General features: G+C 44.7%; 2 protein-coding genes across 2 annotated transcripts in view; both read right to left on the minus strand.

The window, feature by feature from the left end:
* Positions 1-2,556: 2,556 nt before the first annotated feature.
* The window catches only part of LOC146606974 (protein NLRC3-like), a 32,375-nt gene continuing 13,270 nt past the window's right edge, over positions 2,557-21,661 (minus strand). Inside the window, exons 3-5 of the mRNA XM_085349131.1 lie at positions 18,255-18,428; positions 15,863-16,039; positions 2,557-2,773 (exon numbers count right to left, since the gene is read on the minus strand). Of these exons, the coding sequence (XP_085205257.1) occupies positions 2,557-2,773; positions 15,863-16,039; positions 18,255-18,428 (568 nt within the window). The remainder of the gene's footprint in view (positions 2,774-15,862; positions 16,040-18,254; positions 18,429-21,661) is intronic.
* Positions 10,291-14,374, minus strand: LOC146606975 (NACHT, LRR and PYD domains-containing protein 12-like). Its single transcript, XM_085349134.1, has 3 exons — positions 14,371-14,374; positions 12,988-13,144; positions 10,291-10,690 (listed from the first exon to the last, which is right to left on the minus strand). Exons 1-3 carry the CDS (start codon positions 14,372-14,374, stop codon positions 10,498-10,500), a joined length of 354 nt encoding a protein of 117 aa, XP_085205260.1. The 3' UTR covers positions 10,291-10,497.

Raw genomic sequence — 21,661 nt, forward strand, 5'->3', positions numbered from 1 at the left:
AAACATAAAGCTGCTACTTCATTCTGAGACTTATTTTTAGAACGTAACTCGATAAACGAGCGACCGCAGTAATGTATTGTGTTTATTTTGAAAACTCACAACAGGATCTTCAGATTTATTTTGAAAGCTTTATCTGGAAAACACAAACACATAAGCAGGAAACAAAGAGCGTGATATGAAACGATAGACGTTTTCATATGGTCATCATATATACATCGTTCTATCGAACAGCCCCAGCTCCTGCTGTCAGTCTCTGTAAATCTGCTCTTAAAACACATTTGTATTCACTGGCTTTTAATACAGCATGAGAGTTATTTGATATTTGATGTGTGATATTAATATTAGGAGTTATTTTAATAGTTATTTTGGATTCTTGTACAGCACTGTGGTCAACGCTGCTGCTGTAATTAATGTGCTATAAACACATAAACAATCTGCAGTTAAACATCCAAAACTAAAGATGTGATCGCTGCCTTTAGAAAATGTGCTGATGCACAAGATATCAGCTCCATTAAGGTGGAATGTGGCCGTGTTAGAAACATGTTGGAAGAAGTTTGAAGCTGAAACTGTGAAGCTGAGAGTGAAAGAGCTCCAGCGTCTGTCACAGGAAACTTTCTTATTTCCACACTGATGAAAGCATCAAGCTTTGATTTCCTGCTGCTTTTATTGAGTCACACTGTGAAACTGAGCCACAGCTGAACCAGCATCCCTGTACAGCAGACACTTACAGCGCTTGGCTGCTTCCATTGGACCCTCTGCACAGAGCTTCAGTTTCCTCTTCTGGTCCCAAAGTGCAGAACAACAAGGTTTCAAACAGCTTCGTTCCAGCAGCATCAGCCACAGACATGCAGAGAGAATCCTTTGGTTGTGTTGTGTGTTTGCATATCTGCTGTGTTGCTTTGTGAGGATGGATCATCTCCTGCAGCTCCAGATAAACAAGCTGGACCTGAACCTGGTAGCTTCACTTAGAAGACACTTGTGACGGGAACGTGTGAGAAGTTTTGTGCAGACAAGTGTGGATTTAGAGTGTGGGACGAGCTCTCCACAGTCTTTGTGGAGATCCACATTCTGCATACTGCCTGTGAGAAGCTGCAGACATTTGTCCTCCAAATCCACTGAGCAGCTGCTCGTGGTGGTATTAGCTTCATGTGTGCGTGTTAGCATGAAGCCTCGGTCACACTCTGCTGTGGACACGGTCACGGACAGCTGGACGCCTGATGGACGAGTCGCCCTTCCTGTTAAACTTCTTTGAGCATGAGAATAGCATAAGAAGCTCAGTGGACACTGTTCAGGGTTTTAACTCTCGCTTTCACTTCAGCTTCACCAACAACAGCACAAGCAGAGCAGCCCACTGCCTGCATGGCTGGGACAGCGCCCCCTGGTGACTGTAAACCACTACAACATGTAGACGGCCGTCTGCAGGCTGGATGTAGCACCACCGCAGAGACGTGCTGCAGCTCTGTTTAGTTACCCAGCTGACAGCAGAGGCTGTAGTTTACTGTTACCAACATGGAAAACTGAAGCTTCACCAGCTGGAGCTACAGAGCTGGAGAACAAAGGAGACTGAGAGGCCAGAATGATGTGGGAGGAAACATCAAGAGCCTGTTTGAAAGGAGACACATGTGGATGCTGTGCCAGTCTGTGGTCTGTCAGAAGTCAGCTGAGTCACACTGCAAGAAGCTGCAGAATCTCAGAGGAGGAGATTTGGAAGTGTTTGTGGGACAAACTGGACTCAAAGAAAGAAGATGTTTGTGAAGTCTTTGGTGGAGGTGAGCAGTGTGAAGCAGAACACATGCAGATGAATCAGGAGGGAACAAACTGAGTGGGCGGAGCTGTCTGAGCCCCGCCCACACAGACACAGCTCCTCTCTGGAGCTAAACTTCTTCATCTCCGCCTCTTTTCTTCATCCTCCACCTCTCTTTTCTCTTCTTCAGTGTTCTGCAGCCACAGAACCTCACAGCCGTTAGCACGCCCATACCTGAGCAGCTAGCATTACCCAGCATGCCGTGCAGCAGTGTTAGTTTGTAAATGTGCAAGAATTCCTGCTCCAAACTGTTTCACAGGGTGCTGTGTGCCGTGAAATCTGCTTCATGTGTTTCTGTTTGATCCTCAGTGACTTTGACACAAAGGCCTCTGCTGTGATGATCACACCTCTGATCAAGTCTCACAGTGTCACAACTGATAAATGATCAAAGTTAGAATATTTCTGACTGTCTGCTGTGTGCCGTGACCTTTGACCTGCTAAAGACAGTCAGCTGTGGATTATTCATTGTTGTGTCTGATACTTAGAACTGTGAGGAAGAAGCTACACAGTTAATCAGGGTCCCCTCTCTCTGAATCAGGAAAGGTGGGCAGGCCGCGTGTGGGCCGCGGGCCATACGTTGAGTATCACTGTTTGAAATGTGAACATTGTTCTGCTGCAGTCAATGGACTAAACCAGAGAAGAAGAAAACAGACTTTACCATGAAGATCCTCAGTGTGGATCAGTATAATATCAGCCTGATGTCTGCAGTTTAGTGTCAGCACAACTTTCACATCATATTCATCTCAGCACAACTAAAACATGCTGACTGACCTCAGAGTTTCAAGTTTACATCCTGGACTCTCCAGGAAACCACACAGATGCTTCACTCCTGGATCCTGCAGGTTGTTCTTAGTTGAAGAAGAGGAGTAGTCATTACTCAGGTCCAGCTCTCTCAAATGGGAGGGGTTGGACTTGAGTGCTGCTGCCAGATAATCACAGCTGATCTCTGACAAATCACAGCTCTTCAATCTGTATAAAGAATGAAAGATGTAAGTTTATTAGACAAAGTGCTTGAAATCATTCAGTGTTTCATCATCTGTTCAGAGCTGAAGAAGGTTCAGAATGTAGAAGTTTAGAAAATGGAAACTCCAAACAGCTGAAGCCAACAGGAAGCAGCTTCAAACAAACACAACAAGAGAAAAAACTCTGAATGTTTCACATTAAAGTCGTACATTTCTCATAAAAACAGGACAAAGACTTGAAAAAGTCGTGTTTTTCCTTCCAGGAACCACATGGCTTCACTTTTAAAGGTGAAGTGTGACAGAAATGGACATATTGAAATCAATGATATCAAAGCTGGAATCAAATGAGTCCAAGTCTTCTGCTGATTCAGCATCACATTCATCTTTGCTCCTTGCTCTGCATCCCCACCATAAACATAAAGAGGCAAAACTCACATTTTCCAAAATCCTCTTTAAGCTTCGACAATAAAGGAAGATAGTTTTATACAAGTCTTTGTGGTTTTGTGTCTCTTTAATGGATTGAAGAAGCTCCAGTTTTAGAGCAGTAGGATCCACATCACGCGCGTCTGTTGAGTCTGCTCTTCAGCGGCCGTAGAGCTGGACGCTGCCCTTTGGCCATCATCGATACTCTCGCCCGAGATCGCACCGGGGCTAAAATATTCACCTGCTCAGCTGTTTTTGATCAGTTTGAGCCTGTGTGGTTTGATCAGGTGGAGGAACGATGTGATGCTATAAAGACATCATCTTGTCCAAATGAAGTTGTTCCAACACGTGTTTAAAAAGATTTTAAAGGTTGTTGGTTCCGACATCTTAGCGATTTCTAACAGCAGTCTTAGTTCAGGTGTTGTACAGCCTGTTTTAAACATGCTGTTGTACAGCCTGTACTAAAAACCTGATCTGGATCCTCTGTCCGCTCAAACTTCAGGCCTATTTCAAAGCTTCCCTTCCTGTCGAAGATTTTGTAAAAGATTATATTTGTTCAGCTGCAATCTGTTGTAAAGGTTTCAGTCTGGTTTTAAAGCTCTTCACAGCACTGAAACTGCACTTTGAAAAGTTCTTAATGATCTTTTATCAGCCACTGATCAGGAGACTCCGCTGTGCTTTCGGATCTGACTGCTGCCTTGACCACAGCATCTTGACCTCACCATTGGAGCATGGCGGCATCAAGGGCGCTCTATTAGACTGGTTCAGCTCTTTTATTAAATCGCATTATTACATTTGGGGCTTATATTTGACGGCAATTTGAAAAACAGCTGAGCTCAGTTGTACAGCGGTCTTTCTTCAAACTGAGGCTTTTATCTAAGGTGAGATCATTTCTATCTTTTAAAAACCTTGAACGGGCGATCCACGTTTTCATGACGTCCCAGCTGGATTATTGTAACTCCTTATATGTTGGAGTTAGTGGGACCTGCCTGGCAAGACTGCAGCTGGTCCAGAAAGCTGCAGCTCGTCTTCTGACACAAGCTCAAAGACATTTATCGTCCCAACAACCACATATACGCTGGTCCCTCGATGTAACACAGTTCACCTTTGGCGGCCTCGCTGTTTCGCTGATCTTTTTTGTGCAATTTTGCATGCTTTTGTTTTGTACAGCGCGTTGTGTTCTGCGTCCTGATTGGCTGTAGACCATTGTCAGTCAATCTCGTGCCGTGTCTCCTGTACAGTACAGAATGTGTTCAAATTTACAGCAGTGTGACTCTGCAGTGCTGCACTGTATGTTTGTACGTTTTGTCCACAACAAACAAAAATGATGATGATGCGTTTTGCACCTGTGGTAGCAGCCAAAGGCAGAGGAAGATGCTGGTCCTCTTTCCCTGGCGGGTCGCGGAGTGTGGGAGTGCCTACTGGGGTCAGCGGGGGAGCTGGCCCCAGGGAGGGGTTACCTGCCCCTCCCTTCCTTCCCTCCCCATCTCCAGCTGCCTCCCTCTTCCCGCTCCACCACAACCACCCACACATGCAGGGCCTTGGAGTAGGGGTATGTCACCAGGGTGCAGAGGAGGCTACCCCCCCCTCTGTCCCCTTCCGGCTGCCTCTGCCTCAATTTTATCCCACAACTTAGACATTCACATTATTCACACTCTCATTACACATACATATAGGATCTTGGGGGTGGGCACAATCACGGAGTCCATATTACCATCAGGGTGTACACCTCACCCCTGGCGTCGTTGCCCACCTCTCAATTTTAAATACACGTAGACATTGAGGGCTATCAGGAGGGACTATGCACTTACCTGCTGCCCTCTGGCAGGTAGCTCCATGCCCTCCTGGGTTTTAATTGCACCTTAGAACACACATGCATCAACACTACAATGAGCGGGTGGAGGGAGGTTTGGAGTCTTCTCTCACCTCCGTTCTCTGCGACCTGCTGGAGCGGGAGGGCTAGGAGGAGTTGGACGTCCGACTGCGGTCTGGAGTGTGGGGCCTCCCTGCTGCTACGGAGTCGGGGCGGTCTGCCTCTCCCCACCGCAGGGAAAAGGGTAACACCACCTGGGTCTGGGTGCAGTTCCCCCCTCCAGGGGCAAGGGTACCTAGACCCGGTTTGTAGAGTACGCTTGGGGAGTGTGATCGTGTGTACAGCGTCTCTTTATGTCTGTCTCCACGTTGGTTGAGTGTGGAGTGAGTGCATATGAGAGCATGAGGGTGGGAATGGATGTTTGTGTCTGTGTGTGCCTGTATGTCTGTGTCTATATGTCAGGTTGGGTATCAGACACCACCTCTCTGGGGACACCTCAGGCCCTCCAAGGTTTGGAGGCCTATCTCCACCCACCACCACTTCCCCTGCCGGTGGCGGACTCCCTCAGGTGTCGGTGCGTTGGTGGTTCTTTGTGTCTGGGGGTGGGCGTCCAGGTACACACCGGCTCACTCCTTGGCGGCCGCTTATCGGGGCCTGGAACCTGGGGCTCGCTCGGACCACTTCGGAGGTGGGGTGCCCCCGGCCTCTCGGCCTGGGGCTCGGTCACTCAGGCACAGCTGGCTGCCGGCGGAGCTCACGGGCGCGTCACTGCAACTCCCCCTGGCTTCTGCTCCGCGGCTGCTGAGTGAACCCTCATCTGGGACTCTCCTCAGCTCTTGCTGGGACAGTGGCGCGGCTGCCCCTCTGTGGTAGCAGCCAAAGGCAGAGGAAGATGCTGACCATCATAGTTTCAACAAGGAGGCAAAAAGGTTGTAACTGTCCACAACAAGAACATCGTAAGGATGGAGTCAGCTTTGGCTTTGTGGCTCAGTGACCGCAGGAAAAAGAACATCGTGCTGGACACCAACATTATCTGCAGAAAAACTCAAAAGCTTTATGAAACTTTACCTGACAGCGAGGAGCCCAGGCCATGGACGAGTGCTCCTCACACAGAAGCTCATTTAATGCCAGCAAAGGCTGATTTGACACATTTCAGAAACACTTTGCTTTCATTCTTTAATAATGAACTTATTTTTCTATGAAGGTTTGAACTTTGTTTAAACAAGAGAGAAAAGTGTGAAAATGTTCATGCCTGTCTGAGAAAAGTGTAGAAAGTGTGCAGTGAGGGTTTAACTGCCTTAAAACTTCTATAATACTTGTAAAACATAAAGCTGCTATTTCATTCTGAGACTTATTTTTAGAACGTAACTCGATAAACGAGCGACCGCAGTAATGTATTGTGTTTATTTTGAAAACTCACAACAGGATCTTCAGATTTATTTTGAAAGCTTTATCTGGAAAACACACAAACACATAAGCAGGAAACAAAGAGCGTGATATGAAACGATAGACGTTTTCATATGGTCATCATATATACATCGTTCTATCGAACAGCCCCAGCTCCTGCTGTCAGTCTCTGTAAATCTGCTCTGAAAACACATTTGTATCCACTGGCTTTTAATACAGCATGAGAGTTATTTGATATTTGATGTGTGATATTAATATTAGGAGTTATTTTAATCGTTATTTTGGATTCTTGTACAGCACTGTGGTCAACGCTGCTGCTGTAATTAATGTGCTATAAACACATAAACAATCTGCAGTTAAACATCCAAAACTAAAGATGTGATCGCTGCCTTTAGAAAATGTGCTGATGCACAAGATATCAGCTCCATTAAGGTGGAATGTGGCCGTGTTAGAAACATGTTGGAAGAAGTTTGAAGCTGAAACTGTGAAGCTGAGAGTGAAAGAGCTCCAGCGTCTGTCACAGGAAACTTTCTTATTTCCACACTGATGAAAGCATCAAGCTTTGATTTCCTGCTGCTTTTATTGAGTCACACTGTGAAACTGAGCCACAGCTGAACCAGCATCCCTGTACAGCAGACACTTACAGCGCTTGGCTGCTTCCATTGGACCCTCTGCACAGAGCTTCAGTTTCCTCTTCTGGTCCCAAAGTGCAGAACAACAAGGTTTCAAACAGCTTCGTTCCAGCAGCATCAGCCACAGACATGCAGAGAGAATCCTTTGGTTGTGTTGTGTGTTTGCATATCTGCTGTGTTGCTTTGTGAGGATGGATCATCTCCTGCAGCTCCAGATAAACAAGCTGGACCTGAACCTGGTAGCTTCACTTAGAAGACACTTGTGACGGGAACGTGTGAGGAGTTTTGGGCAGACAAGTTTGGATTTAGAGTGTGGGACGAGCTCTCCACAGTCTTTGTGGAGATCCACATTCTGCATACTGCCTGTGAGAAGCTGCAGACATTTGTCCTCCAAATCCACTGAGCAGCTGCTCGTGGTGGTGTTAGCTTCATGTGTGCGTGTTAGCATGAAGCCTCGGTCACACTCTGCTGTGGACACGGTCACGGACAGCTGGACGCCTGATGGACGAGTCGTCCTTCCTGTTAAACTTCTTTGAGCATGAGAAGAGCATGAGAAGCTCAGTGGACACTGTTCAGGGTTTTAACTCTCGCTTTCTGATGGGTTTAGATTTTATTATTGTCATTTGTATTAGGAAATATTTAACCATATATTCTTAGAGGTGTATAATCAATTGTGTAGTGATAGGATGTGTGATCTTTAGCAGGCTGCAGGGGCTTGGTGTGTATTCCACACTAGAATGCACACCCACATCCTGGGAGCACGAGAGAGGTCGTACCTTCTCTTATTGTTTTATGGCAGGATTAACGTAGCTACGTCTGTTCTAGTCTAAGTGCTTTTTGTTTAGATGAACTGCTGGACTTCCTCACCATGTTATCTAGGGTGAACCATCTAGGGTGAAGGGGGGTCTACCCTCTTCCTGACCAAGGATGTTATATGGCCCTTTGATCAGCAGTACCACACACACACACACACACACACACACACACAGTATTCTTTGTTCACATGTATACCTATGTGAGATGCTATATGTTAATGACCCTATGCATATTCATGTAACCACAATAAAAGGAGTGCTATGGGGAGCCTGGCTGAGAGTCTGATGGTGGTCAAGTGGTGGAACGACGCTTGGCTCCAGCCAGGTCTCCCTCATGCATGAGTAAACCAGAGAACTTTGGTGCCTTGTGTCTTGCTTTTTGCTGCGTAGCAGATTGTCCTTAACGTTCCAGTGGATAGGTTCAAACTACAAACCTATCACTTTCACTTCAGCTTCACCAACAACAGCACAAGCAGAGCAGCCCACTGCCTGCATGGCTGGGACAGCGCCCCCTGGTGACTGTAAACCACTACAACATGTAGACGGCCGTCTGCAGGCTGGATGTAGCACCACCGCAGAGACGTGCTGCAGCTCTGTTTAGTTACCCAGCTGACAGCAGAGGCTGTAGTTTACTGTTACCAACATGGAAAACTGAAGCTTCACCAGCTGGAGCTACAGAGCTGGAGAACAAAGGAGACTGAGAGGCCAGAATGATGTGGGAGGAAACATCAAGAGCCTGTTTGAAAGGAGACACATGTGGATGCTGTGCCAGTCTGTGGTCTGTCAGAAGTCAGCTGAGTCACACTGCAAGAAGCTGCAGAATCTCAGAGGAGGAGATTTGGAAGTGTTTGTGGGACAAACTGGACTCAAAGAAAGAAGATGTTTGTGAAGTCTTTGGTGGAGGTGAGCAGTGTGAAGCAGAACACATGCAGATGAATCAGGAGGTCAGCATCAGTGTCTCCTTGTGGTGGACGGTAAAAGAATCAGAGCCAACGCTCCCGTCCACCCTCGGCATGAAGCAGTGCTGTTTCTGAAACAGGAGGACAAGTCCAGAGAAGACAGAGGAAGCAAAGATGAGGGTGGGACAGGACAGCAGGACTTCCTTCACACCTGCAGCTCCATCACACTGCTGTAGCTCCTCTTCATCACACATGTACCTGCAGCCTGTCTTCGAGTCCAGGAGTCACCTCCACACAGTGTAGAAGCCTCCTGTGCAGACCATGGAGTCCAGCCTCTGTCAGGGAAGTCGGCACTAAAGCCTGAAAGACTTCAATCTGTCTCTGCTCCACCCGAGAAAGACCAGCACCGTACTTGTTGTGCATTCAAGGAGGGAACATCAGCACTGCATCGTGGGAACAACACCGCAGGAACAAAGACACAGCACGGCCGATGAAGGACGAGGACAAAGGAAAGGTGAGTGAGAAGACCCTGGTGGTGTGGACGGACCTGCAGGGGCTCCAAGACTGAGGAGCAGAGACGTCCATGTACCAGCTGAGGATGCTGCAGTGATCCAGGGAGCTCGGTCCAATCTGAGGCCGTGTGAACTACGTGGACCACAGTTTCTTCACAGACTTCAGCCACGTGAACATCTGGAGATCCAACAGTGCACGAGCTGTGAGCCATCAGCTGTTTCTCTCATCAGCTGCTGTAATGAGAGCTGCTGGAATCATCTCGAGCAGCAGGAAATCACTGATGTTGTTTCTAAACAAAGATATGGGACTGAGCTCCACTGAGCTCCTTCTACTTTCATCCAGATAGAAACTGCTACAGTCTGCTGATTATTGCTTTGCCTCCATCACACGAGCTCTTTATCCTGTTCTTCACTCTCATTGGTTCTTTGTCTGCTTGTTTTTACAACAGTAGTCTTCTGATTGGTCAAAGGAGACAATCAGCTGTGACTAAATGTAGCTCCTACAGCAGTGATGGGAATAACTACTGAAGCTAATCCAGTATCAAAGCTCAGGAATCAGCAGCTCCCACCTCGTTTTCTTTCAACAACTATTTTTAGCTGCTGTGTTTTTGTGTTTCTGCAGACCTCAGACATCCTGCTGCTCTGGACAACTTTTTCATTCTTTTGTATCATTATTTTGCTTTTCTTTTATTATTATGTTATATGTATTAATATGTGAAACACTTATTCTTTGTGTTTTTGCTTTGCTCCTGTCAAACTGCTTTAATAAAATCTGCTGCAGTCTAAACTGTGGACGTTCCCTTTTTAACCCTTTGTGAAACAATAAAGGTTTAAATCTAAGTATTCATCTATGTTAGTGTTTAATGGGTCTAATAGGTTGCTTTGGCCTTTCCCAGTAATATCTTCCCTTGCAGTCTGTGGTCCAGGCTTCTAAAACCATCCCAGGTTAACAAGAACTACAATCTAGAGGAGAGCTGCCATAACAGGTGTGACTGATGAGATCTGACCTGCAACGTTACTCAGGTTTGTTTGTATCAGGACAAGCAGGGAAGCCGCCTGGACGTCAAAGTAGTTAGAGCTGGGCGAGTGTCCTCACCCACATCGGCTTCACAACTCTGCATCATCTACTGAGTAAGACTCAGAGCATCAGAGATTAGAAGGTCTACAAAGAGCTGAACCAGACTTCCTGTATAAAGGTTTTAGTTCCACAGATCGACAGTGTCAGCACAACTAAAACGTGGAGACTGACCTCAGAGTTTCAATTTGATGTTGTGGATTCTCCAGAAGAACACACAGCTGCTTCACTCCTGAATCCTGAAGCTTGTGGTAGCTCAGGTCCACCTCTCTGGGATACGAAGGGTTGAGCTTCAGCACTGCTTCCAGATAATCACAGCTGATCTCTGACAAATCACAGCGCTCCAATCTGTATAGAGAATGAAAGATGTAAGTTTATTAGACAAAGTGCTTGAAATCATTCAGTGTTTCATCATCTGTTCAGAGCTGAAGAAGGTTCAGAATGTAGAAGTTTAGAAAATGGAAACTCCAAACAGCTGAAGCCAACAGGAAGCAGCTTCAAACAAACACAACAAGAGAAAAAACTCTGAATGTTTCACATTAAAGTCGAACATTTCTAACAAGAGTATTTTAAAGACAGCGTCACTGATGATCATCTTCTGCCCAGTAAAACTTTGGTTTTCCTCATGTGAGTGTTAATGATGCACAAAGACTGTGAGTGCAAAGAGGGAGCGAGGAGGATGACAGAGAGATGGTACAGGAGCATCAAGAACCCGGCGAGGAAATGAGCAGAAGGACTTTGGAGCCTGTTGGATTGAAGCTTTCACAGAGACGTGTTTGACTGGACACCACCAGGACAGACTTTTAATCCCAGGATTTGGATGAGCTTTCTGTCTTTATGGTCACAAATGATGCTGTAACTCTGTGAATGTCCTGGAACTGTCAGCAGTGTGGTTACGTCCTTTTGACCTGAGTTTCCACAGCTCTTATAACAGCAGTGTACATTCAGACTGAGACACGCTTCAGTCTGTATGGACCTGTTTCTGTAGCTGCCACCATCATTCTACGGTCGTGTCCAAATTCATGGGCTGCATCCTCCCGAGGACCCGGCCTTTGCGGTCTACGTGGGCTGGGTCCTCAGAAGGTCGGGTAGGCTGGAAATAAACGGCTGGGGAAATTGGACGGTCTAGCCTTCTGATTAGCGTCACCGCTGTCTCGGTGGAGTTTAATAAACTCAGCCGTCTGCTCCTTGCTATCTAAAATATAACAGGACACTGGCGTAAATTCTCGACCGTCTCATACTTCTGTTTAATCAGTTTTCTGTTTGACGTTTAGTCAGCTCTGTAAAGACCAAGGAGGAACCCACCTGGGGGATTAATAAAGTTTTATTTTATCTAATCTAATAACTTTAATCTCAGCCAAACCGATTTACTCACGAACAAACAAAACACTGAAAAAAGCCAAACAATAACATTTTGAGGTTGTCTAAGTGACTTATATATCACGTTTAACCTGAGTAGCGAAAGTCCGCGGTGATCTGAAAATGATGTGCCGGGAGTTGTGCCGTTCTCGGCGGCTTCAGTGACCCTCGAGCTCCCGGCTGGCTATAGTGCTGGTGGGTAGCAGACGTCTCCGAAAACGTCGAAGCACTTTTGCAAATATGCGGTATCTTGATAAACCGAGCAGATATTTGATGTTTACACAACTACTTTCTCGCCTGAAAATATGTTAAAAGTTTATTTTGTGACCGAAAAAGATTAGTATGAGTAATTTTAAAACTTAGTAGCGGCCGCCATTGTTGGAAACTGGAGTTTGGCTGGGCCACGCTATGAATTCTGGGATATGGTAGGCCACGAAGGACACACCCGACCCATCCTTCAAATTCGGGGAAAAGGAGAACGCATTTGTTGGCTGCATTCGGAGGAGTCTACGAATTTGGACAGCCTTCGACGTGTCGCTGTGACGTAATCGGTCTACAAATGCGGCCTCAGGAGGATGCAGCCCATGAATTTGGACACGACCTACATGTTTGTACATCAGCTTATCAAATACTGTCTGCTGTCTTCATTTATTACTCTTCACCTGCTTCACTGTCACTGTGTGGGCGGAGCTGTCTGAGCCCTGCCCACACAGACACAGCTCCTCTCTGGAGCTAAACTTCTGCTTCATCTCCGCCTCTTTTCTTCATCCTCCACCTCTCTCTTCTCTTCTTCGGTGTTCTGCAGCCACAGAGCCTCACAGCCATTAGCACGCCCATACCTGAGCAGCTAGCATTACCCAGCATGCCGTGCAGCAGTGTCAGTTTGTAAATGTGCAAGAATTCCTGCTCCAAACTGTTTCACAGAGTGCTGTGTGCCGTGACCTTTGACCTGCTAAAGACAGTCAGCTGTGGATTATTCATTGTTGTGTCTGATACTTAGAACTGTGAGGAAGAAGCTACACAGTTAATCAGGGTCCCCTCTCTCTGAATCAGGAAAGGTGGGCAGGCCGCGTGTGGGCCGCGGGCCATACGTTGAGCATCACTGTTTGAAATGTGAACATTGTTCTGCTGCAGTCAATGGACTAAACCAGAGAAGAAGAACACAGACTTTACCATGAAGATCCTCAGTGTGGATCAGTATAATATCAGCCTGATGTCTGCAGTTTAGTGTCAGCACAACTTTCACATCATATTCATCTCAGCACAACTAAAACATGCTGACTGACCTCAGAGTTTCAAATCGACATCGTGGATTCTCCCGAAAACCACACAGATGCTTCACTCCTGAACCCTTCAGGTGGCTGTAGGTTCCACTCAGGTCCACCTCTGTGGGATACGAGGGGTTGGACTTCAGTGCTGCTGCCAGATATTCAAGGCCAATATCTGACAAACCACAGCCCTTCAATCTGTATAAAGAATGAAAGATGTAAGTTTATTAGACAAAGTGCTTGAAATCATTCAGTGTTTCATCATCTGTTCAGAGCTGAAGAAGGTTCAGAATGTAGAAGTTTAGAAAATGGAAACTCCAAACAGCTGAAGCCAACAGGAAGCAGCTTCAAACAAACACAACAAGAGAAAAAACTCTGAATGTTTCACATTAAAGTCGTACATTTCTCATAAAAACAGGACAAAGACTTGAAAAAGTCGTGTTTTTCCTTCCAGGAACCACATGGCTTCACTTTTAAAGGTGAAGTGTGAAAGAAATGGACATATTTGAAGTCCAACACCTTTTTCCAGTCACATTATTAAAGCAGACAAACTACAAGCTCATTTTCATTCCAACAAGTCATCTTCTGACCTGGACTAACAACACTGGTCTCTATGTGCAGCTGGCTGTGAGACCAGTGCTCAGGGAGCGTCTACAAAGTGCAACACTGAAAGAACATCACACACTCATTTGCTTCCAGCACTTTCACACAAACATCTACTGTCATTATTGTCACCAAACTCTGTGGATCCTTTATTGCAAATTCAAATGGGATCAAATGGTCAGACAAAAGAGGGTTATGAGGAAATATGATGAAATGTTGTGTATTAGCAGCAACTTATTGAATCATTTTCCTCAGAAACCAAACAAAATGATTGACAAACATGTTTTTACAAACTCAGTGTTGGACTTGGATCAGCAGGATAAGCTGATGTTTAAAGGCATTTGAGTCTCGCTGTATGAGAGTCCAGTTCTTACTCAATATTTATGGATGAATGAAACAGAGACTGCAGCAAACAGAGACTGCAGCGTGTTGTGCGCTCTGCTGAGAAGGTGATTGGCTGCAGACTCCCATCTTTGCAGGACCTGTACACCTCCAGGACATTGCGGCGTGCAGCTCGGATCTCAGCTGACCCTTCTCACCCTGGTCACAGTCTGTTTGACCTGCTCCCCTCAGGCAGGAGGCTCCGGTCCATTCGCACCAGAACCTCTCGCCATAAGAACAGTTTCTTCCCCTCTGCTGTCGGACACATGAACAATAACCATATGACTGTTCCCACCACTAACACCCTACGCTGTGTTCACTGCATCATTCCATGTTTGGCACTGATCACCACCTGCACTCATGTATATATCTTTCAACGTAGCACTCTTAATTCTTATTCTCATGTATATCTCATGCACATATCTTCCCACGTAGAATTTTTAATTCTTATCCCTACTTTTATTTTTTTCCATGTCTATTTAAGTGCTATTTATGACACTATGTTTGCACTGAAGCACCGCAGCAATTTCCTAATGTTGTAAACCTGCTCAACATTTGGCAATAAACCCCATTCTGATTCTGATTCTGATTCTGATGATGTTCTTTCAGTGTTGCACTTTGTAGACGCTCCCTGAGCCTCACAGCCAGCTGCACATGGACCAGCTGACATTACCCAGCATTAGAGGCGGCTGTAAAAAATTCATGTTCCCATTTAAATGGTTTTAATTTGAATAAAACGATGTTGATTCATTCAATCCTGAATCGATGTTTAATATAAATGTATTTTGCCAGAATCTCAGGTTAAAGCTCACAAACTATTTCAACAAGCAGCAAACAGCTAAAACAGTAAATGAGAGCAGCTAAACACACAAAGATGGAAACACAGAGCGTGGATCGTTCACTCGACGGCACGTACACGGACACGCCGTCGGGGCTGAAAGTGGACAGCTCACAGATCCTGAAGCTGCAGGTTTCATCTGTCTCCAACCAAAACTGAGTGAAGCAGCAGCAAAAGAAGATCCAAACTCTGCTTCACGTTTGATCAATATGCTCATGAATTCTCTCTGACTTTGGCTGTTCCTGCCTGCACAGCTCTCTCTCTCTCAGTGTACTCCAAGAACAGCTTCAAACATCTGTTTCTGCATCATTCACTGTTTATTAGCCACCAGTCTGCTGTTGTGTTCAGTGCTGTCGGCCTCTGACAGTAAAGCCTCATTTCTGCTGTTCCATGGAAACTTTTTAAAATGATGACAGATTACAAACTCTCAGCTGTGTCTGTAATCAAACCTTTGTAACTTTGCTTCACTTCAGCAGCATCAGCTCATGTTCACATGTTGCTTCATGGTTTGCTTCAGTTTTTGATCGACTGCAGAATATTTTGAAGGTTATCTGCTATAAAAAGCCAGAAGAGGAAAATCTGCTTCATGTGTTTCTGTTTGATCCTCAGTGACTTTGACACAAAGGCCTCTGCTGTGATGATCACACCTCTGATCAAGTCTCACAGTGTCACAACTGATAAATGATCAGAGTTAGAATATTTCTGACTGTCTGCTGTGTGCCGTGACCTTTGACCTGCTAAAGACAGTCAGCTGTGGATTATTCATTGTTGTGTCTGATACTTAGAACTGTGAGGAAGAAGCTACACAGTTAATCAGGGTCCCCTCTCTCTGAATCAGGAAAGGTGGGCAGGCCGCGTGTGGGCCGCGGGCCATACGTTGAGTATCACTGTTTGAAATGTGAACATTGTTCTGCTGCAGTCAATGGACTAAACCAGAGAAGAAGAAAACAGACTTTACCATGAAGATCCTCAGTGTGGATCAGTATAATATCAGCCTGATGTCTGCAGTTTAGTGTCAGCACAACTTTCACATCATATTCATCTCAGCACAACTAAAACATGCTGACTGACCTCAGAGTTTCAAGTTTACATCCTGGACTCTCCAGGAAACCACACAGATGCTTCACTCCTGGATCCTGCAGGTTGTAGTTGTCGCTCAGGTCCAGCTCTCTCAGATGGGAGGGGTTGGACTTCAGTGCTGCTGCCAGATAATCACAGCTGATCTCTGACAAACCACAGCTCTTCAATCTGTATAAAGAATGAAAGATGTAAGTTTATTAGACAAAGTGCTTGAAATCATTCAGTGTTTCATCATCTGTTCAGAGCTGAAGAAGGTTCAGAATGTAGAAGTTTAGAAAATGGAAACTCCAAACAGCTGAAGCCAACAGGAAGCAGCTTCAAACAAACACAACAAGAGAAAAAACTCTGAATGTTTCACATTAAAGTCGTACATTTCTCATAAAAACAGGACAAAGACTTGAAAAAGTCGTGTTTTTCCTTCCAGGAACCACATGGCTTCACTTTTAAAGGTGAAGTGTGACAGAAATGGACATATTTGAAGTCCAACACCTTTTTCCAGTCACATTATTAAAGCAGACAAACTACAAGCTCATTTTCATTCCAACAAGTCATCTTCTGACCTGGACTAACAACACTGGTCTCTATGTGCAGCTGGCTGTGAGACCAGTGCTCAGGGAGCGTCTACAAAGTGCAACACTGAAAGAACATCACACACTCATTTGCTTCCAGCACTTTCACACAAACATCTACTGTCATCATTGTCACCAAACTCTGTGGATCCTTTATTGCAAATTCAAATGGGATCAAATGGTCAGACAAAAGAGGGTTATGAGGAAATATGATGAAATGTTGTGTATTAGCAGCAACTTATTGAATCTTTTTCCTCAGAAACCAAACAAAATGATTGACAAACATGTTTTTACAAACTCAGTGTTGGACTTGGATCAGCAGGATAAGCTGATGTTTAAAGGCATTTGAGTCTCGCTGTATGAGAGTCCAGTTCTTACTCAATATTTATGGATGATGTTCTTTCAGTGTTGCACTTTGTAGACGCTCCCTGAGCCTCACAGCATTAGAGGCGGCTGTAAAAAATTCATGTTCCCATTTAAATGGTTTTAATTTGAATAAAACGATGTTGATTCATTCAATCCTGAATCGATGTTTAATATAAATGTATTTTGCCAGAATCTCAGGTTAAAGCTCACAAACTATTTCAACAAGCAGCAAACAGATAAAACAGTAAATGAGAGCAGCTAAACACACAAAGATGGAAACACAGAGTGTGGATCGTTCACTCGACGGCACGTACACGGACACGCCGTCGGGGCTGAAAGTGGACAGCTCACAGATCCTGAAGCTGCAGGTTTCATCTGTCTCCAACCAAAACTGAGTGAAGCAGCAGCAAAAGAAGATCCAAACTCTGCTTCACGTTTGATAAACATGCTCATGAATTCTCTCTGACTTTGGCTGTTCCTGCCTGCACAGCTCTCTCTCTCTCAGTGTACTCCAAGAACAGCTTCAAACATCTGTTTCTGCATCATTCACTGTTTATTAGACACCAGTCTGCTGTTGTGTAATAATGAAAGAAGTCGATGCTTCAGTGCTTTGAATTGTGTTACACAAAGAAAAGCAAAGTTTTCACGTTGTTCAGGCAGAATCGAGCGTTGAAGAATGAATTCACACGTCAATAAACATTTTCAAGCAGGACAATGAAAGCAGGAAATACCCCAAACTGCCATTTCTCATTCTACAACTTCAACAACTGCACATGAATTATACTTCATACACAGACCCACAGTCTCTGATTGCTCTGAAATCTCACTGACAGCCAATAGAAATAAAGAAAAGTCCAGACTGACAGTCTCTGTGGGGTTAGGCAGTGAACTGCTCACGCTGCGTTAAAGTGCATCACAAACTATTGGAATTGGATCCAACTTTGTGAAGCAGATTTCTTCTCAGCTGCTGTTTTGAACATTTCCTCATGAACTGTATTAAACTCTGTAAATGAACTGAGAACTATTTCTACATTTGAAACTATGGATTCATTTTCCCGTTCACTTCTGTACGTTAGTGTATAAATGAATGTTAGACTGGGCTCCATGGAAACACTTGGACTGGTCTCAGCTGCCTTCTTTCTGTAGTCCTTTCTCTTCTCCAGCTTCTGTTTGAAATCCTCTCACAGAGCCTGAAACCTGCTTTGCTGTCATGTTTGGGCCTGTGTTCCTCTGCTTTAACACAAACCTCACCACAGCAGCTGTGTGGGTCGTCTCTGTAGCAGCCAGATCAGCTTCTGATACATGAACATCATCACAGCTCCTAACTTCACCTTTATTAGCTTTGACATTCATGTCTTTCTTTTCTCTCTGTCTGTTTCCACACAAGCTCAAAGTCTCTGCAGCCTGAAATATAGAAACACAACAACAGCTGCAGTCAGTGAACTCACCTCAGAGTCTCCAGTCGACAGTTTGGACTCTCCAGTCCAGCACACAGAAGCTTCACTGCTGAATCCTGCAGCTTGTTGTTACTCATCTCCAGCTCTGTCAGATGGGAGGGGATGGACTTCAGAGCCGAGGCCACAACTTCACAATGAGTCCCTGAGAGTCCACAGTCAGCCAGTCTGAGATTACAGAAAATATAAAATATGTTATTATAAAAGCAGAAAGTCTGCATTATAAACACAGACTGAATGTATATGAAGACAAAACAAAGTGAGGTCATAATCTGATGAACATCTGCTCTTCACATCTGTGCTTCAGCTCCTCTTACTGTGTTTGACATGACACAACGATTGAGTCTCTCTCAGACCTGCAGACTTTTAATGAGAATCTTTGTTTGGCTTTAATCTGCAGATGAAGGTGGAAGATGGTGTCACATTTAGGCTTCCATAATGTCCACAGTCTGTCACTGAGATCTGATCCAGAGTCAGAGTGAAGACACACATTTGGACTGTTTCCTGTCTTGAATCCAGAACATTTTGAATGAGTTCAGCTCAGTGAAGAGTTCCAGCTGGAAAGACGATCTCTGTTTGCTACCTGCTGCTGTCAGGTACGACTGTTCACGTCCACACTCAGGAAAAATCTGCTGACTGTCACCAAACGGAGCAGAAATGTCATCACTGGACAATAATGATGAATGAACTCAGAGCTGCTGATATCACATCTGATTTCAGGGGAACTAAACTAAAAAGGAACAAATAGAAACAACCATCATGACTCTGTTTGACCTTCAGATCAGAAACTATGGTTCAGAACAGCAGCAGGATTTCAGGCACTGTCACATCCTCAACATCCATATTCCAAATGCTCTTCCTGACAGGACACTCTTTGTTCCCACTCAGGGAGTTTCCATGTGTACAAATCATTTCTGAATCTCAGTAGACTGGGAGGTTTTTCCATCTCATGAATCTCTTTCCTAACATCAAACTAGATAAATCAAACAAAGGAACTGGAGTCTGTCTAATTTCTGACCCCAGTAAAGCTTGTACTGGGATACCCCGACATACTCTCTCTCCATCTGCTCCCACAGCCTCATATTCACAGCTGGCCCTTCTCTCAGCATCCACACTCAGGGTGGGGGCGGGGTCAACACCAGTCAAAACCATTGCTTTGGCCTTATGGCCATTTTATTAGTGTTCGTTTCTGAGTAACAAGCAGGCCTACGCACAGGTGTTTGGACATGTGTGGACCCGACCTACACTTAAACTTCTTAAATCCTCTGTTTCTGTGTCACCAGCTACACTTTTAATATTAATATATTCACTCCGACATTTTTGGGGAGCAGTCAGAGCTCGTACACTGCAGACAAACATGTCTCCCAGCACACAGCTGACTGTCAACTCTCTGAGATTGGATATGATTCATTTAGATTATATCTGTAAGGTGAAGTTTATCTCGGTGTTTATTTGTTCCTGAGGAAGTCAGCTCGGCTCAGATTAAAGTTTAATAACTGAACAATTTCAATGAACCTTAACGCCTCCCTGGAGCATATATGGAACTGAATCAGTCACTTTTCTTTATTTCCTCATGTTCATATGTGACATACATGTTTTAACCATTAATCTGGAATTAAACTGACATTTAATATATTTTAAGGAGGAAAGAGAAATTTCACCAGAGGATGTTGATGCTGTTCATGGAGACTGAAGACAGAATGATTTATCTGTCCTAATATTTCTGCTGCTCTTTCCTCTGGTGTAAAAATATTTTAACTGTTGGTTTTAATTCAAAATCAATGGTTAAAATGTTGTTACAGGAAAAATGATTCTATGTTTCTTTACCTTCTTTTAAATGTACAAAGATGCCTTTTGTCTGCCCTTTGCCTATGGTTAGATTAGTTTAGAATTATCTTTTTAGACTTTCTCAGCAAAGACATACTGTTTTGGGACATATTGTTTTAAATTGTTTTATCTCTCACAGCCTTCTCCCAGCTCTCTGCTGACGAGACTAGCGCCACATATGGAGTTGTTTATTTTATTTGTTTTGTATTTTCTTATCCTGTTCTCACTGTCTTTCCTATAAAAATTACCAAGCCACTGTGCATGGTGTGAGTTGTTCTTAGCAGCTCACCCGTGTACACGTTTGATAAAGAAAGTAACTTTGTCTCATTGTGTCTTTATTTCTCCTTGGGTCTTTTACAGAGTTTTCCCCCAACATTTCTTGGTCCTTCGACAGCCGGATCACCTCCATCGTGTCCCATCTCCGTGACCAGTCCACGTTGTTCGCCTGTCGACAGCCCACACACCAGGTGTGTGGAAAAAGACCAAGAGCGTTAAATTCGGGTCTTGGCCAACGTCTTAGAAAGCGACCCACGGTGGTGGGACCCGATCGAGGTGGACCAGACCCGGCGACACCGACCAGGTAGATACAGACACACTGACACAATCTTGCGTAAAAGCGCATTTTGAATTCAGGGAATTTAAAATAGCGGAAGTAGCTCGTCGACTGGTAGCTCTGGGAGCTCGTCGACTGGTAGCGTAGCTCGTCGACTGGAAGCTTTGGAAGCTCGTCGACTGGTAGCTTTGGAGCTCTGGGTAGCTCCCCCAGCTGGGTCTAGACTGGGTCTAGGGAGTAAGTAGCTCTGGGAGCTCCCCTTATTATAAGGGTTCCGGTCGCGCGCGTCGAAGCTGTGAATGTGAATGTGTGTGTGTGTGTGTGTGTATTGTTTTAATTAATGGAGCAAGCTGAATTTTCACGGTCCAATAAGAGACTGAGCTGCTCCTACTGTGTTTTTCTTTTACTGCTATTCACTGACGTGCTGGTGAGTTGAGAGAACGGTCGAGTTCCGTCTCGTAAAGTTCACACCGCTTTTGGAAATAGTCCGAAAGTAGAAGGGCGTGTGAACAACCACTCTCGTCTCTAATACCAGCGAAGGTGATAGCAGCTGTATTGTGTATATATTACTTAAACAAAAATAAGTAAATACATAAATAAGATGGGTAATCACGCAAGTGAAATTAAAACTCACTCCTGCTGACGAGCAGTGGTGAGAAAAGAAAAGTCCAGACGCCGGACAAAAACAGTGTCTGTAAACTGAGAGATTTAAGAAAACAAAATATAAACAGTCAGAAGAACAGAACTCAACTGCCAGTTTAGTAAAACCAGAAGACGAGACACTGTGCAGTTCCCACAATCCTTTTAGTAAACCATCACTCACTCCTGCAGCCGCATCTGCAGCACCACCCATATCAGGAAGAACTTAATAATCCCTTATTAAGTGAAAACTAGAGATCACAGTAGTTTAAAAGGGTTGAAAACAGACCCCACTGAGTAGATATAAATATAAAAAGTACGAAATAAAGATGAACAAAGGGAAAATTACAGTAGAAATGATCTTTAGAGTATTTGACATTAA

This window comes from Diplotaxodon limnothrissa, unplaced genomic scaffold (assembly GCF_057381915.1).
Source record: "Diplotaxodon limnothrissa isolate DT_005_m unplaced genomic scaffold, D_limnothrissa_male_GT1.1 unmapped_scaffold_1, whole genome shotgun sequence".
NCBI lineage: Eukaryota > Metazoa > Chordata > Actinopteri > Cichliformes > Cichlidae > Diplotaxodon > Diplotaxodon limnothrissa.